The sequence below is a fragment of the Lissotriton helveticus genome, chromosome 7, assembly GCF_964261635.1.
Source record: "Lissotriton helveticus chromosome 7, aLisHel1.1, whole genome shotgun sequence".
Classification (NCBI taxonomy): Eukaryota; Metazoa; Chordata; class Amphibia; order Caudata; family Salamandridae; genus Lissotriton; species Lissotriton helveticus.
Window position 1 is genome coordinate 54,190,006 of NC_136068.1, and position 18,347 is coordinate 54,208,352.

At 50.4% G+C, this 18,347-nt stretch overlaps 1 protein-coding gene across 3 annotated transcripts in view; it reads right to left on the reverse strand.

Moving 5' to 3' along the window:
• Positions 1-18,347, reverse strand: part of LOC144768018 (alpha-2-macroglobulin-like protein 1) — a 293,319-nt gene that overhangs the window by 167,437 nt on the left and 107,535 nt on the right. For all 3 annotated transcript variants that reach the window (XM_078651413.1, XM_078651412.1, XM_078651414.1), the window contains exon 17: positions 1,389-1,548. In XM_078651413.1, the coding sequence (XP_078507539.1) occupies positions 1,389-1,548 (160 nt within the window). The remainder of the gene's footprint in view (positions 1-1,388; positions 1,549-18,347) is intronic.

Sequence of the window (18,347 nt, forward strand, 5' to 3'; positions counted from 1 at the left end):
GAATGCGATCACTCACAGTGAAGACAGGCATGGCTGAGGTTGGCTGCCCCATGCTGTATGTTGTAGTGGGTGGAAGAAAAATGTGAATGACAGAATAACAGACTAATAAATAAAGAGTACTGACTGAAAAGCCCTGATCAGTATTTTATACATATAACTTTATAAATTATCCAAACAGCTTACCTAATGCCAATCCTAATGAAAAAACGTAGAACAACATAGAAAATATTATGGGCACATATTTAAAGTTTCACATAGTATTAATAATGCGCAAGTTTATGTTACAACACTTCCAAATAATGCTATTATTAAATAAGCCACTCCCTTTTCCTGCCCTAGACTGAGACAAAGCTCAGAGGAAGGTTTGTAAACCTGGACTTTGCTCAAGGCACCTTTGTAATAAAATAGATGTTTATATAAATCCTGCCTTGCTTCAGGAACGAGATGAAGCGACACGTCAAACGAGACAGTGAAGCAATTACTCTGTGCAAGGTGTGAGGAACAGGAAAGACAGGTGTGGAGCACAGTGACAATATTTACATACACCTGAACCTCTCTTCAAAATAAAGACATTGATTTATCTGAATGACAACTGGTGGCCTGCCAGGACAGATCCTGAAAAACCAGGGACCATTCAGGCAAATCTAAGACATCGGGTCACCACATATATTCTTCAGATGGACTGCAGGCACCTTGCCATCTTGGTCACTATGTACCTATTTTGGGTGGCATTGTTGCCGCTGACTATAGAGCAGGGAGTCTGCACTCACAGACCACGGCTTGCACTGGTTCCAAGATACAGAAAAGACAGGTTTGCTTGCCATGAATCTTAAACATGTACACAGGAGCAACCGCAAGAAGGCCTCCTCTGTATTGAGAAACAAGATATGTAACAGGTGGAGGCAACGAGCAAGGGAGCACAAGACCACAGCAGTGGGGTGAGGCTTAGACTCAGTACGAGGGGGTTCATAAATGTGTGTGTGTGTTGGGGTGGTGGCAGGGCTGTATGATTTTTTGTGTGTTTCTGCATACAAAATAAAAAAAAAAGTACCTTTCAGATGTTAACATCTCCAAAATGTCATGGTAAGATACCAGTGCTTAATGGACCACCTGGTGATCTATTTGGAAAAGCCATCTAAATCACATTCGCCACTGGGTACAAGCAGATGTTCAAATATCCATTCTCTGTATGTTCTATTTTATTCTATATGTATGTATATAATGTGTATTAGTGGTATATCTTGTGTGGTGACAATACCTCAGCTAGACAGGTAAAGCTGTCTGTAGGTGTAACCTAAAAAAGATGTTTATAGTATGAAGCAGAAAGTGATGGAGCAGCCAGCAGTGAATACAGTAATGGAAGGAGAGAGGAGATAGGGGATACTTACCGTATACCATAGGACCACTGTTATCCAAACGAAATCCTACACCTCCTGCCCCTCCTGGAGGTCCCGCAAGTCCGACGTGTCGATGCATGTACATAGGGTGTTCAGGACATTTCACTGGCTGCCTTATGTTAGCGTTGGTTATCATCTTTATGCCCATGGCCTGTTGGGAAATATGAGAGTGGCTTCAGAGGGTGAAGGAAAATGTTACTTACTCCATAAGCATCTGTTAGTAGCGTGTAGTGCTGTGGAGTCACATGCTTTGCTTACTCCTGCAATCTAGTCTTGGGCTCAGACTTTTGCAGGTTGTTTTTCTTTGAAGACGTCTTTCGACTCATGAGGTATATGGACTCCTCTGTTATTTGGAAATATTTATGGGCATAATTGCTTATGCACAACAGGTGAGAGTAGTAGGGAGTGGTTAGTGAACATGATATGATGCACATGTGTATTGCATGCAAAGGATAGTAACTGAAAGAGAGAAGAGATTTGTGATCAGAGTCACACACATCTGGGGAGGAGGGTGGACACACATGAATCTACAACACTGCACACTATGAATAGATGCACAGAGTAACATTTTTCATTCATGCCATGCATTGCTGTAGATACACATGGTCTACATAGACTTTAAAGCAAAACCGTTCCATAAGCAGTGGCTTGCATGTGGATGATGCAGGTGTCCAAAATAAGGTCCTTAAGACAGTTGCCGGGCTAGAACATCCACACACTAGTATTTAGTAAATGTGTGTGGTTGTGGAGGTGACCAAGCAGTGCCTTAGATATGTAATCTAGGGGAATGTTTCCTAAGAAGGCCATGCTTGCAGCCGTCTTCTGAATTGAATGTGCCATGGGAGTGATAAGGAGTGTTCTTTTAGCTATTTGACAGGAAGTTTATATACACTTGACTATTCATCTAGTAATTCCTGCCTTAGATATTGGTTGAGCCTTGAGAGGTTTTCCTAAGGCTGCAAACAGTTGGTCTGCTTCGCGAAAGGTTTTGTTTTTGTGGTGAGGCACACTTGACATCTAGAGTATGAAGCGATCTTTCACCACCCAGTCTGGTTGGGGAAAGGAGACTGGTGTCGCAAGGATTCTACTCAGGAACAGAACTATGCTTGGGACCATAGAACATCAGTACGAGTCACCACAATAGAATCTATGAGCCTGAGTACGACTAGCTATAGTGCCTCTATTGCCCTCCTAACCTTTCCAGAGAGATAAGGGATTGGCACCCCCAAAATATAACACTCTCGCCCCTCTCATAGTTTGCGGTAACAGGACACTCTTTCGTTCTCTCACTCGTACTTGTAAGATGCAATAAATGTGCCACAATTAGGAAACAAATACATGTCAATAATGTCATCAGCATGCTTAATAAACCATTTACAATAAAAAGCCCTGTCATTTTATCTGAAAGATCTGCTAAACCCTTCCCCACTGCTGCAGCTAAGTGGTTATAAATTATAGATCTCTGGGTTTAGTGACGGAACAGGTACCTTAGCATACATAGATGGATGTTCTACATCTCAGCTGATGCAGCACTCTTGTCTCAGGACCTTCGCTCTGTGTGCCTGTTGTTTTCCAGAACCCTGTCCCTAGTTATATGACAAGATATGTGTATTCCAAACAGCAGCTGCATTCTCATAATATGTCTAGGTGCTAGTGTCTGACCAAAGAGAATAACAAGGGGCAATGTTGTGTGACCTACCCTAGGCTATTCAGACTAAATCCCAGGAAAAGAATAAAATGCAAAAACATCTGCTTGTTCTGTGTGATACAATTTGACACAAAAGGAAGCATGTTATTTAGGTGCAAAATAAAAGCGACCAACAAAGTGCACAATTAGGCTGAGATAGGGAAAACGACAATGGGCCATACAAGAAACACAATATTGGTAGCTCTATGGTCTGGTTATGGTGGAAAGGAGACACCAGCCGAAGAAGGAAGTTAAGGTTTGTCCTGAGCACTGCTCTCTACTTGTGGATGAAGGGGTTCTTGCAATGTAAGGACTTGCAGCTCAGTAATGCGTCACAAAGAAGTTATCACACCTAGAAAGGCTACCTTCCATTTAAAAAATACTGGAATGGGCAATGATGTAAGGGCTCTAACGATAGACCTATGAGTATGGTAAGAACAATATTAATGTTCTAAAGTTGTGCTCGGGGAACTCTTGGAGGATGACCCTTTTAAGGAATTCCATGAATGCCTCGATTACAGGTATGCGGAAGATGGAGGAATGCTCCTTGTTTTGCATGTATGCAACTATAGTGGCTAGATGAAGTTGTATCGAGGAGTTGGCTAGCACTGACTTTCGAAGGTGGAGCACATAGCTAATAATATCTTACTTAGCACGCTTTAGGGGTCTAGCTTATTGTCAATTCAGTAGTAGACACATTTTTCCGCTTTGCTGCACAGCATGCAGGTGTGTTAGGCATGCAAGATTGCCGAAGGATGTCCTTGCATTCCTGAGGGCTACAGGTTGCCAAATCTAAGACCTTGGATGCCAGATCGCTAGATTGAGTTGCTTGAGATCTAGGTACCTGATCTGGTCATCGTTTCTGCCAAGAAGTTTCGGCCTGTTGGGGAGCTTCTTGTATGGGCTGACTGACAGTTCAAGTAGGGCTGAGTACCAGCGCTGTCTAGCCCATGTGGAGGCAACTAAGAAGGGGCTATGATGTTTGCCGCAACTTCCTCATGGCGCATGGGAGGATGCCCTGGGGGGGAGATGATTGGAAGGCCTTGGCGGTGTCCAAGTCTATTTTAATTTGTCCAGCATCTGGTCAACTTTCTGGGCAAAGAGATATTCACCTTCTAAGGGTAGGTTGAGCAGATGCTGTGGCACTTCTGGTTTAAAAATGGAGACACCGAATCGTACCACCTCCTTCACCTCCTTGTCTTCCCCAGTGCGTCAGTGACAGTTACTTATAGGGCACCGCAGATGTTGGCGTGAGAGATGGTCTTTCCTTTCAACATCAATTCCTCTCCTCTTTGACTATACTCCTCAGGGAGATGGTTAAAGACATCCTGCATGTCATCCTAATGTGCCCTGGCGTATTGGGAGAGCAGGCCAACACTACCATCTTCCTCGCTGCATCTATTTTCTTGCTCTCCTTGTCTTATGTGAGGAGGAGAAGAAGGAGGAGGAGTAGGAGGAGGGGCGTCTCCTGTGGCCTGGGTGTTTTTGCAGTTGCTTACGGTGTGGACGACGAGGGAGTTAGGGGGTACATGACGATGTGTATAAGGTGGGTCATTCGGAGAGGGCTTATATTTTTGCCCACCCAGGGTGTTACTCTACTCGCTTTGACAGCTCTTTGAAGACATCTGTGGTGGCTTTGAGCACAGGGAGGAACTGTACTGTGTATAAGATCTTAGTCAGAGTCTCCAGTGGAAAGTTGTCAACCTCCTGGAGAACTGCATGTCCATCTTATTGTATATGGATGTTGTTTGTATCATTTTATGATACACTGTGGTATCATCTGAGGGAGGGAGGACTAGCTGGGAACAGGTCTGGGTCTGTAGCACCCCTTGAGTATAGAAATTATAGTCGTCCAAGCGACAGTAGGCATCAGGTCAAAAGGTACATTGTAGGTGTCAAGAGGAGTGGGGTGATTCCTTTGGTGATTATTGTAGAGGTGATGTATGTGGAGGTAGTGGTGGAGGAATAGGTGGCAGAAGAGGAGGAGGTGGAAGATGAAGTGTAATATGGACAGGGATAGAGCCCCTGTCTCTGCATAGTTTGTGCTTGGAAGGAGGCTCAATAGCAACTTCCTCCTCGAAGATTAGTCTCCTTTTCCATGGCAAAGTCTGTTGCCTTTGGAAGCAGCTTAGTGTAGATTTTGCCGAACTGCAAATGAATCAGCGTACACTTGTGGCATGCATCCAACTCCTCCTGCAGCTGCTGGCTCTTTGACTCTTCAGAACCAGTCACCGAAGGTCTTTTCAGCACTGCTTTCGGAGCCAAAGGAGTTTGAGACTGGTTTAGGAACTGCCATGAGTCTCGATACCAATGTGGGCAGAGGGGCCTTTCAGATCAAAAGGTCCCCAGGATTGTGGAAAATCTTCAGGCTTGACAAGAAGCTGGTTTGGTGCCTAGAGGAGGGGGTATTGTTGGCTCTGAGACTTTGGTCAGTGACAACCATGGCCCGAAGGCAGTGGTGGCCCTCTGGCTTTTGTAGGCAACAGCCTTGAAACCTGATCCCCTTGGGAGCAATGCTGTGCTTCAACTCGGGGGCCACTGAGCTGGAATGATATGTATGTCAGTGCCAACCATATTCACGGCACTAGTTTTCAGGTTTTCGTCTTTGGCTATGAGGCACCAGATTCAGTGGAGAAGACTGCCTCCTCACTGGGTGATGACTCGAGGGGCTGTTCCTCCGAAGGCAGTGTTACCCTGGCTTCAACACTGCCTTCCCAAAGCTGTTGAGCATGTTAATTGACACCTGCTTCTACATCCTTTGGTGTGCCCACCTCCGCTTGAGTCAGCACCAAAGAGTCTTCTTTGACTGGAAGGTGAGGCAGGCATTACATATAGCGTTGTCGTGGTCGAGGGAGTGGCAGAGATTACACAGTTCCTAGTTGGTCCACAGAAATTTCAAGTGGCACTGGGGACAGTACTGGAAGGGGTCCTTTCCATTATTGTGCATGCATTCTTGAAGACAAAGTCTTCCAGATGAGATCAGCGGAGTCTTGGGAATGGGTCCACCGCCTTGGCGGTGGTGTCCTTGGAAGGCCATTGGCTCTGGAACAACGTATTGAAAGCTAAGTGGAGCCAAAGATCCACTGTTGAGATGAGTTTCTTTAACACTACAATGTAGAACAACTGTTTTGGTCAAACGAAAGAGCTGCACGTTGCCAAACACCGAGATCTGTCAGTACACGTCCGAACCCGATGGTGGGACAAAATGATCTAACAGAAAGTTGATACCCATGTTCATTGCAGACAAAGGGAGGAGCCACTGTACCTCGTTACTAGAAAGATTTTGTCAAAGAAAACAACTTGCAAATGTCTGGGCCCAACACTAGGTGGCAGGAGTATACAGAGCATGTGTGTTTACAGCGACACATGTTACAAACATGTTGTTCTTGGGACGTATCATCACTTTCCTCTCAATCAGGCAGAGGTATAGTCTCTTGCCAGAGACCCTTTAATTGGGCATGGGTCAATACTGACTGTAATGACTGGCTCTCTGCACGTAACTCTGTCAGTGACCGTATGAAGCGATCTTATTCCCTCACATACTGTCTCCACACTAAACGATGGCTCAGACACTCAGAGTGAGAACAGTGTTAGTGAGTGTGAAGTGATGTAGAGATGGCTCCCTGCAACCAATGAGGATCCTGACACACTTTTAGTAAATGTGTGAAGTGATGTACAAAGGACTCCCTGCCTTTATGAAGGCTCTAACACTGTTAGTGAGTGTGAAGTGATGTACAGATGGCTTTCTACACTTAGAGAGGGCTGCAGCACTCTGGTTGTGCCTGTGAAGTGATGCACACTGCACCCTGCACTCATTGAGGGGCGACAGTGTGAGGTGCTATATAGGGTGTTCCAAAACTTAGTGACAGCTCTACCTCTGTAGGGGAGTGTGAATTGATGTACAGATGGCTCTCTCCACTCAGCAAGAGCAGTAACATTCACTCTGAGTGAATGAAGAGACTTACAGACTGTCCTGTGCACTAAATTGGGGTGAATATGCGAGGAGATGCAGAGACTGCTTCCTGCATTCAATAGGAGTTGACTTTGCGAGGAGATTACATACTGCTCTCAGCATTCAATGAAAGTTCACTGTGCAAGGAGATTACAGACACTGCATTCAGTGAGAGTTGACTGCGTTCACTGAGAGTTGAGTGTCTGAGGAGATGCAGAGATTGCTCCCTGCTTTCAGTGAGAGTTGACTAAGTGAGGAGATGCAGAGATTGATCCCCATATTCAATGACAGTTGATTGTGAGAGATGTACACCTTGCTCCCTGCATTCAGTGAGAGTTGAGTGTCTGAGGAGATGCAGAGACTGCTCCGAGCATTCAATGAACGTTCACTCTGCGAGGAGATTACAGACACTGTATTCAGTGAGACTGGACTGTGTGAGATGCACATACATCTCCCTGCATTCACTGAGAGTTGAGTGTCTGAGGAGATGCAGAGATTGCTCCCTGTATTCAGTGAGAGTTGAGTGTCCAAGGAGAATGCTCCCAGCATTCAGTGAGAGTTGAGAGTCCAAGGAGATGCAGAGATTGCTCCCTGTATTCAGTGAGAGATGAGTGTCTGAGGAGATGCAGAGATTGCTCCCTGCATTCAGTGAGAGTTGAGTGTCCAAGGAGATGCAAAGATTGCTCCCTGCATTCAGTGAGAGTTGAGAGTCCAAGGAGATGCAGAGATTGCTCCCTGCATTCAGTGAGAGATGAGTGTCTGAGGAGATGCAGAGATTGCTCCCTGTATTCAGTGAGAGTTGAGTGTCCAAGGAGATGCAAAGATTGCTCCCTGCATTCAGTGAGAGTTGAGAGTCCAAGGAGATGCAGAGATTGCTCCCTGCATTCAGTGAGAGATGAGTGTCTGAGGAGATGCAAAGATTGATCCCTGCATTCAGTGAGAGTTGAGAGTCCAAGGAGATGCAGAGATTGATCCCTATATTCAATGAGAGTTGACTGTGTGAGAAGATGTACCACTTGCACCCTCCTGCATTCAGTGAGAGTTGAGTGTCTGAGGAGATGCAGAGATTGCTCCCTGCATTCAATGAGAGTTGAGTATCCGATAGGAAGCCACAAAATAGAAGAGGTTAAAACATTTTCCTATCTAGGCTTACTATTCGATAGGTCTCTACAATTCAATTCCCTGGTAGAGGAGCGTTGCTGCAAAATGATTGCTACCAATGGTGCTATTGCAAGCTACGGGAGGTGGGTAGGTAGATGGTGCCCCGAACAGGTGATGAACCTGTATGGTTCTATATGCTGCTCCACAGTGATCTATGGGGCAGAGGTATGGGGCTTTGCCAACATCTCGCAACTTCAGCGGGAAGAAAATAAATATTTAAGATCCATCTTGAAAGCCCCTCCAAGCACCGCTGGTATAATAGCCCACAGGGAATTAGGGAGGCCACACCTCGAAGACCTGGTAAAGCTTAGACCTATAGTGGCTTGGTTAAAAATTTGTTCTAACCCCAAGGCGTCCCTGAGCAGGGAAATTTTAAACGATTGCCTAGGAAGAGAGAAATGTATGAGAATCCCATGGCTCAATTATGTAAAGACCACCTTAAAAGCTCTGGGCTACAAGAATCTCTTTATTGATCCGGCAGTAATTGTACCCCAGCATAAAGTGATCGTAAAGAAAGCTTTTCTAGCCCAGAAAACAACACAGAGAGCTGAGGCCGAAGGGTAAAAAAAGACTGTGAGGGCTCATAGTCTGGTTAAGAGCACCGAGGGAATGGAGCCATATTTGTACCTCATGCATAACGCTCAGGACAGGTTTTTAATGTGTCGTTTTAGGCTCAATTTATTACCGTAATTATTAGCATCACCAGTAGCGTTTTTAACTACAATTGAGCAGAAGGGAACCTGCGGCTGCGACAATAGGTCTCCGCAGGATTCCCTTCATTTTGTATTATTGTTCCCTTTTTACTCAATGCCTAGGCGTAGATTCTTGGTAAACATTTTAAAACAAGCTAAAATGAAACATGCTCGAGAGGCCTTAATCTATTTACAGCAAGCGTCTGACCCTTTAACATTGTGTTGCATTATGAATTTTATTAAAGTGGCGGTCCGAATAAGGGTAACCAGAGGGGAGGAATGATTGTCAAGACTGTCATTGTATTTTTTAAATTGTCCTATTTTCTCTTTTATATGTATAAGATAGTACTACAAGCAGGATTCTGATAAAGATTTAATGGAATTTTAAACTGTTGTATATATGTATGTGCTTTTATGGTGATTTTTAATCATCGAATAAAGAATTCTTGAATTGAGTATCCGAGGAGATGCAGACATTTCTCTCTGCATTCAGTGAGAGTTGAGTGTCTGAGGAGATGCATAGATTTCTCCCTGTATTCAGTGAGAGTTGAGTGTCCAAGGAGATACAAAGATTGCTCCCTGCATTCAGTGAGAGTTGAATAAGTGAGGAGCTGCAGAGAGTGATCCCTATATTCAATGACAGTTGACTGCGTGAGGAGATGTACCACTTGCTCCCTGCATTCAGTGAGAGTTGAGTCCAAGGAGATGCAGAGATTGATCCCTATATTCAATGAGAGTTGACTGTGTGAGGAGATGTACCACTTGCACCCTCCTGCATTCAGTGAGAGTTGAGTGTCTGAGAGATGCAGAGATTGCTCCTTGCATTCAGTGAGAGTTGACTAAGTGAGGAGATGCAGAGATTGATCCCAGCATTCAGTGAGAGTTGAGTGACCAAGGAGATTCAGAGATTGATCCCTGCATTCAGTGAGAGTTGACTAAGCGAGGAAATTCTGAGATTGCTTCCTATATTCAATGAGAGTTGTCTGTGTGAGGAGATGTACAGCTGCCTCCCTGCATTCTGTGAGAGTTGAGAGTCCAAGGAGATGCAGAGATTGCTCCCTGTATTCAGTGAGAGTTGAGTGACCAAGGAGATTCAGAGATTGATCCCTGCATTCAGTGAGAGTTGACTAAGCGAGGAAATTCTGAGATTGCTTCCTATATTCAATGAGAGTGGACTGCGTGAGGAGATGTACAGCTTGCTCCCTGCATTCAGTGAGAGTCCATTTGTGGGTGGCAGTGTTGTTAGTGTACAAGCTGCTCCCAGGTCTCAGTGAGGGCTGTAAGACTCCATTTGTGGGTGGCAGTGTTTGTTAGTGTACAAGTTGCTCCTAGGGCTCGGGGGGGCGTGGCTAAGCACGCAATGGCGGAGGTCGCACTAGGGTAGAGCTCCGTGCCGAGCTCCCCTTCCCTGGGCCGATTCTCCGCCACACTTAACAGCAGTCGCCCAAAACTACAGGCGGACCTCCTCAGAGCGGTTTTCGACACTCTGACGGACTTTGAGGTCGGAGACCCAGCGCAGCCCACACCGGTCTTTCCTGCGGTCCTCCTGCGGGATTTGTGGCTTCCCGACCGGCGAGGTGAACACGAGAGGCCGCGGCCTGGGCCTGGCACACAGGCCCCAACCTGCGACATTCACCCTGGCGGACGTGGCCTCCCCAGCGGCTACAGTCAAGCAGCGGAAGATCCCTAGCTGCCCGGGGCCCTCTCCACCACACTGCTGGCCGCCTGCCGGGGGCCCGGCCCGGAGACGGAGCGGACGCCCGGCCCCACTCCCGTGACTGCCTTGCTGCTGGGGGCCCGGGCGTGAGGCGCACTCACTTGGCTGACTGGTGACGACGCAACTCCGGAATTGCAGCCGGAGAACAGGCACGATCTGCACCGGCCTTGCCTGCGGCCCTCCTGCGAGACTGAGTCTTCCCCTGCCGGCGGAGGGGCCGCGAGAGTACACGGCTCGGGACTGGTGCGCGGGCCCCAACCAATGGCACCCACCCTGCGTGCACGGACTCCCTGACAGTCGCCACCGAATCCCGGAGGCACCCTGGCGGCTTGGAGCCCACACCACCACACTGCCGGACACCTGCGAGAGGCCCGACTTGGGAGCGGAACGGACGACTGACCCTGCTCCCGCGGCTGACACACTGCCGATGGTCCGGCCGTGAGGCGCGTCTGCTTGGCCTCCCGAAAAGCGCCTGGTGGAGCTGCGACACCGGAGAAACTGCTGGCAACGTACCGGGCTGGTGGGACCAGCTGACGGACCCCCCCCCCCTCCGAACATCGCCGAAAGACCGGAACCACCCGGTAAGACCCCTCTGCTCCTATTCGCGCCGCAAAGAGCCTGGGGCAGACCCCAGGAGCCCACACGAAGACACCACCGAGCGGCTGCTGGCGCTGCCCGTGCCCTGCGAGCCCTTCCCTCTGCTTACGACGATGCCACCCGGCCACACGTGCTGACAGACGTGCAGCAACCGCTGGCATAATAGCTGGTTCTTGCGTCCGGGGCCCACACTGACACGCTCTGCACAGAACTCTCGCACGGACCTATAGCGGGGCCCACTGCCGCTCGACCAGCGAGCCACACCACAAACGGCGACGGCTCGGGCCTGGTGCTTGGACCTACACGTGAGGCCTGCGGAGGGGCTTGCTCTGCCTCCGCGTCCTTTCCGTCGCGGACAAAGGTAGTCTGCACACTGCCCTGGCCCCGGTTCCTTATTGCGTTAGGTGCGACGCGGTGGCCCTGCGGTGCACGGGGCGGGGTCCTGGCTGAAAGCCCTCGACCGGCACACCACTGGAGGACATTGCCGCTCTAACCCTTTCAATGATCTAGTACACGAGGTGCGTGGGGAGCCAACCGGCCACTCGGGGGCCACGCCACACATCACGGACGTTGCCTGACGCGCACATCAGCCAGGGGGGCACTCCTCAACTGCACAATCTGTACCACCGGCCAGCCGGCTCTGCACATGTCCGGTGGAGTGAGGACACGCACTGGGACAGGGGGAGCCCCGCTGAAGGGAAAAACAGGCAAGTCACTGAGCAAGATGGCCGCCGATCAAGTGACCACGAGGCTAGACAGCGTGCTAGCCGCCATGGAGCGCATGGAGCAGTCGCTACAACTGACCAGGACCTCTCTGGAGTCCAAATTTTTTTTATTTTTATTTTTTTTTATTTTTTGAAAACCTTTATTGTAACATAAGGCAGATACAATCACCAGCCAGCAAGAACACAGCCGGCTATTATCACAAAGACGGGCAGTGCAAATCAATAATTCAAACCACATACATCCCGCCTCGAAAAGTCCGGATCAACAACCAGGATACTGTCGCACCATAGCGGCACTAGGACAAGAGAGGTTTCATTTTTTCTTTGAAAAGAATCAAAAATAGAACAGGATCCGATGACGTACAATGTAGTAACACCAGGGGTAGGGGACGTCACAAATCAGGATATGAACATTCGGGACCACTGCAAGCGGGGCGGACGCAAGAACGCGCATTAAAACAGGATAAACAACTAACAGTACAGCACGCCCCCCCGTGCAGCACCCGCCCGCAGGATCTAAAAAGAAGTTATTATAACCTCCCCCATACTGGTTGAAGACATAAGAGTATCCGGTAAACCACACACCATTCGGAATCCCATAGAGAAAAAAGGAAAGAAAGAAGAGAAGAAGGCAAGCAGAACAAGAAGAAATAGAGGCCCTAGAAACTGAAAAAGAAAAACGGAGAATACCCCCCACCCTGCACCCCTGCCTCCAGCTACGGCCTCCCCCTCAGCAGAGTGCCTGTCGCCCCTGTCATGAAACCCGAAATTTAGAAGAAGAGAAAAGAAACTACCACCCACCTAGACTAAAGAAGGAACCCAAGCGAGGGAAGAAAAGAAAGAAATGGAAAATGGAGGGGAGCCCTCTAACAGTCCCCCGGCCTCTCCCTCAGCAAGGAACGGATGTAGACAGGACAGAAAACACCCCCGCAGTAAAGCAACAGAATAGAACAATGCACGAGACACAGGAGCAGCCCAGCATGGCCACAAAAATAAAGCAATATGTCACACCTCCCCCTTAAACCCGCAAGCAGGAAATATCGAAACGGAAGAAACATCATTTGTCCTTGACCCATCCTGCGCATATCACAATGGCCCACCAAATAGTCACACCCCATATCAGCAATCATAAGGATTAGGGATAGCCGAGGAAATCGAAACAGCAGCAAGTCTGTAGTGCCACACTGCGAGCAGACCACATCCGCGCCCGCTCCCTGCCAGCGTGATGGACCAAACCTGACACAATAACATAACTGCCACGTCACAATCGGAAAGGCAGAGCAGGGAAAAGAGCGTCACAGTGTAAAGCGAGGGTGGAGCAGAACCAAAGATATCAACAGCATGGCGTGGAAAGAAAATCCCTAGTTCGGTTCCAGGCAGGGGCCTACGGATAGTCCCAGGTCACAAACGTCACCAACTGGAGATAGCTCGAGAGCCCGTGTCCCAGGTTACAGGATACCAGTACCGGCGCCATCTTATCGCGCCTGGGTAAGCCACGCAACATCCGGGCTCAGTAGTTCCGCCACAAAGACAACATCCTCCAGCATATCACCCAGTGAACGGGCACCCTGCGACAAAATATAACTGAGATTAGTTGGGGCAGCAGGGAGATCGCCACGATGTAGGTCTGCTCCATGTCCCCTGTGTTGTCAAGCGCCCTTCCTCCATAGGACAGGAATCAGGCCGGGAAGCAGTATCACGGATGTGGCACTCTGCCCCCTCCACTACGTTACGAGGAAACACCATCTGAGATCGGGGCCAAGGCATGCGCAGCAGGGCATCAGGCGTCCTGGGTTAACGATCAGGGCAGTAAAACAGCGGAGACTCGGCCAAAAACACAGCCGCCGGGGGAGTCCGCGCTATGAAATGCGACTGGGCTCAAATTCGGGATTCTCCCGCAATTAGCGGGACAGGTCCAACCACGGTCCCCGGCGGCAAGCGAGCAAAGTTCTCAAAATAAAAAGGGGGGGACAAACGACCCAGGGAAACCATGAAGGGTCGATCTCGTAGGCATGTCCCCCATCAGACGGGCGAGCGACCCGAAAATCGGCCGACCCGATTCAATCCGGAGCCGACCGGCCCCTCACTGCAACTGGCGGCCGTTGTTGTTCGATTGGCGGCCGGTTCAGCAATCAGGCGAGTCCCCGGTCTTCATGCTGCCTCAGGCCGCAAACGCCACCTTCCGTTTCTCCCTTTGTGGAGGTAGTACAGACCTCGGGGACGCGCCACCGAGAACCGGAGCTGCTCCTGCGCCCGCGCGCGTCCATTGTTATTCAGGACAGCAGGCAGAAGGCGTCTTCAGGAGGAGATGATACACGGAGCCGGGGGACTGGGCGGCCATCTTCGACGCCGACTTGGCTCCTCCTTGGAGTCCAAAATTGATAGTGTCCCGATCGACCTCACCCACTTACGAGATGACCACAGGAAACTAACGGATCGGGCTAAGACCCTGGAGGGAGCGGTGAAAGAACTTGAACCCAAGGTCACCCAGACGGACAAACAAGTGCAGGACCTCCTTAATAGAGTGGACTTCCTGGAAGACCGTGCTGAGGATGCGGAAGGAAGAGCGAGACGCAATAACATTAGACTTGTGGGTGTCCCGGAAAAATGGGAAGGAAACCGACCTGCCCAACGCGTGGAAGACTGGCTCAGGGAACTGCTACCTGACGACGCGCTTTCGCCGCATTTCGTGGTGGAGAGGGCGCACAGAGTTCCAACGAGGCCCCACACCACTGGCGCAAACCCGAGGCCGCTCCTCTTCAGGATCCTGAACTATAGGGACAGAGACACGGTGCTGCGGGAAACCAGACGACTCGGAGAAGTCCGCATAGACAATGCCACTATAATGTTTTTCCCGGACTACACTGTACAAGTGCAACGTCAAAGACACAATTTTCTGGAGGCAAAACGGCGACTCCGCGAGGCAGGCTTGAAGTACTCCCTCCTCTTTCCTGCAAAATTAAGAGTGGTGGCGCGGGACAAGACCTACTTTTTCAATACCCCGGAGGAAGTCGGCGAATGGCTGTACAGTGGTACGGACACGACGCCAAGGCAGGCGCAGGGGCATGAGGCAAGGTCGCGTTCGTGAGGGCCGCGACAACGCCGCGGAAACAGAGGCCAGCAGACCCATCGCACGGAAGATGTCTCACGCCACTCCCCGCCAGCGGACCAAAAACTTCGGGAACAACAGGACGCGCTCCGGAGAGTTTCCCAATTGAGCAATTCGCCCGTATCGGAAGCTAACCTGGACAATGGCCTGCAGATGATCCCCAGCGATGATGATGCCATCTACGGGATACGGGACTCCCAGGCGTCCGTGGAACTGCCAGACGTCACGCCGCAGACGGCGGACATGCTCCACTGATGACAACTACACACGGATTGCGGACCCTGTCGGAATGACGGGGACGGAGCAGTGAACGGGATGACCGTCAGACACATTGAAAACTGGTCATCTGACGGAACAACTCCCACAGCCCCGGAAGTAGCTGGAACGACCTTCATACTGTGAGTACTCCTCTCAGACGCGTGGACATTGAGAAAGTAAGATGGTTGTGGAAATGTACCACAGTTTCTCCCCCTTTCTCTCCTCCACGTTTGCAGCCCCTCCCAACCTGAGACTTTCTCCCACTGAAGTGTTGAAGAGTGAGGACTGATTACGCTCTCCTTGCATCACTATCCAAAAGGGACACCACGGCAGTCCATCCCAACTTGAGAATTCCTCCCACCAACTTGATAGAGAGTGAGCGGACACAAGTAGAACATGGTGAAGGTGGGGTGGCCTGGTGGCCCGCGCTCCTCCCCCCGCCCTCTCTGATCATAGGCCCTGGCGAATGGGGAGCCACCGATACCAGGGCAAGGGACCCGTACCCCATCTCAATTCAACCCCCTGATGTCGCTGGCCAAGGGGGGCCCCCCCCCGTGGGGCTGGCGACGCCACACACCGGCACGATGACTTTGGCTGCCAGTTGACTATCCCATGTGGCCCGGGGAAGGGCTCTGATCTTCTTCTTCGTCTACCTATTTGAACCGTCAAGACTGTGATTAGCACACGATCCCCCCAGACTTGAACAGTTGTCCCTCTTTCTTGAGAGTATGGACGGTGGCCCGTTTCGCTACTGCCCTTTTGGTATTCTAGTGGGATTCCCCCACAGTTGGTTTTTGTTGTTATTTGTTTTTCCCCTCTTTAATGTCTTCCTGAACTTTGCTGAGTGTATCGGGGAGGGTGGCCGTGGGAGAGTCGGGAGAAGAGGTGCAGTGAACTTGTGCTGGGCTGATGTTTCTGGACACGGGGGGGTGCATACACCGATAAGATGACCGAGATCAAAATATGTGCCTGGAATATTAGAGGCATGCACACACCAGCGCGCCGTTATCAAATATACTCCTACTTGAAAAGACACCAGATACACATTGCACTCCTGCAAGAAACGCACATGAACAGGGCGGAAGTAGTTGCACTGCGCCGCAGGTGGAGGGGGCAGCTGTATGCCACGGAGTACTCCTCGTTTGCCCGTGGGGCGCTACTGTGGGTGAAGCCGGGTACTCCCTTCACGATGACAGATGTTCAAACAGACCCAGAGGGAAGGTATGTGTTAGTGAGAGGCCGCATTGATGGGCAACCTATAGTACTGGCGTCCGTTTACTCTCCAAATACGGAACAGGGGGGCTTCCTGGCACGCATCTCGGAGAAGTTGGCGCCCTGGCACGGAGTCCCCTGGGTTCTGGGGGGGGATTACAATACAGTGCTGGACCCCACACTAGATCGCTCGGCCCCACCTAGGCCTGATGCAACATCTCTAGGTGCCATAAAGGCGCTCACCCAGTGGGCGGCACAATGGGATTTAAAAGATGCATGGTGCGCTCACAATCCTAACACCAAAATATACTCTTACTACTCGGGGGCGCACGCGCTCCATGTCCGCCTAGACAGATACATGGTGTCACCAGAGCTGTTCCCACACATTGCGGACTCTCAATACCTGGGCCGAACACACTCGGATCACAATCCACACACGCTGCAAATTGCTTGGGAACGCCCACATCCGCCCATCCCCACATGGCGTTTACAACCGGCCCTACTGCTAGATGCCCCCTTCCGAGACTCCCTGCAGGCCTGCGTGGCACAATATTTCACAGATAACTCGGGCACAGCGTCCTCCCCACAGATCGAGTGGGACGCCTTCAAGGTTGTGGTACGGGGACACTGATTGGGCACACAGGGAGGCATACAGAAAAAACTAGAAGCCGACCTACGCCGGGTGGAAGCTGACTTGCTCCGCTGGGAGCAGGAAGCAGTGGAGGGGACAGGCGACCAGCTAGGTGAGGCCCGCGCAGAACATGTGACGCTACTGGAACGATTGCGTCACATCAACTATGCGGCCCACTCGGCGGCCGTACACCAATACAGCGACAAACCTGGGAGGCTGCTGGCCTGGCTAGTCAAACAGGAGTGCCGTACTGAGCCGGTGTCCGCCATCCGGACGACCATGGGTGAGGTAGTGTATACTCAGAGTAAAATACATCAAGCCTTTGTACAACACTACCAGGCCCTATACAGGTCGCAGCTGAGGGTTTCATCAGCGACCATAGTAGATTACCTTGCCAATGTCCAACTGCCCTCTCTTACGGACGCACAACAGGTAGACCTGGGGGCGCCTTTCACACAGGAGGAGATGCGCGAGGCTATTTTCGCCCTCTCCAATGGCAAATCACCTGGTCCAGATGGCCTACCTGCCGAATTTTTTAAAACATGTTCGGACACGCTAATCCCGGAGTTGCTTAAAATGTATAATGCCGCGATAGAAGACTCGGAACTCCCAGCTACACTTGATGAGGCCAACCTGGTTTCACTTTTGAAACCCGGCAGGGACGAGACAAACATGGGCTCCTACAGGCCTTTGGCTATGTTGAACACCGACTACAAAATTTTCACCTCTCAACTAGCCCGACGCTTAGCCATAGAAGTCCCAGCCTTGGTCCATGCTGACCAGAATGGTTTTGTACTGGCGAGGAGCACCTCACACAATATTCGCCGTCTCTTCCGAATACAGGAAGCCGCCATGTTGCACTGGCCGAGATCGGGCTGTCTGGTCCTGGACCTTGAGAAGGCCTTTGACTCTGTGGAATGGCCCTATCTGGGGGCGGTGCTGGACAGATTCGGCCTGGGTGACGCGTTCGCGGAAATGGTAGGACTAATCTATCAACGGCCTAGTGTCAGAGTGCGAACGGGCAGGTTACTCTCGGAGGCGGTGCGGGTACGCAGAGGCACCCGACAGGGCTGCCCCTTGTCACCCCTTCTCTTCTCTCTGGCTATTGAGCCCCTGGCAGCGCTGTTGCGGGCAAGGGGGGCGGGATGGGGAATCCCGCTGGCTGACGGAGTACATATAGTTTCGCTCTATGCAGATGACCTGCTTTTG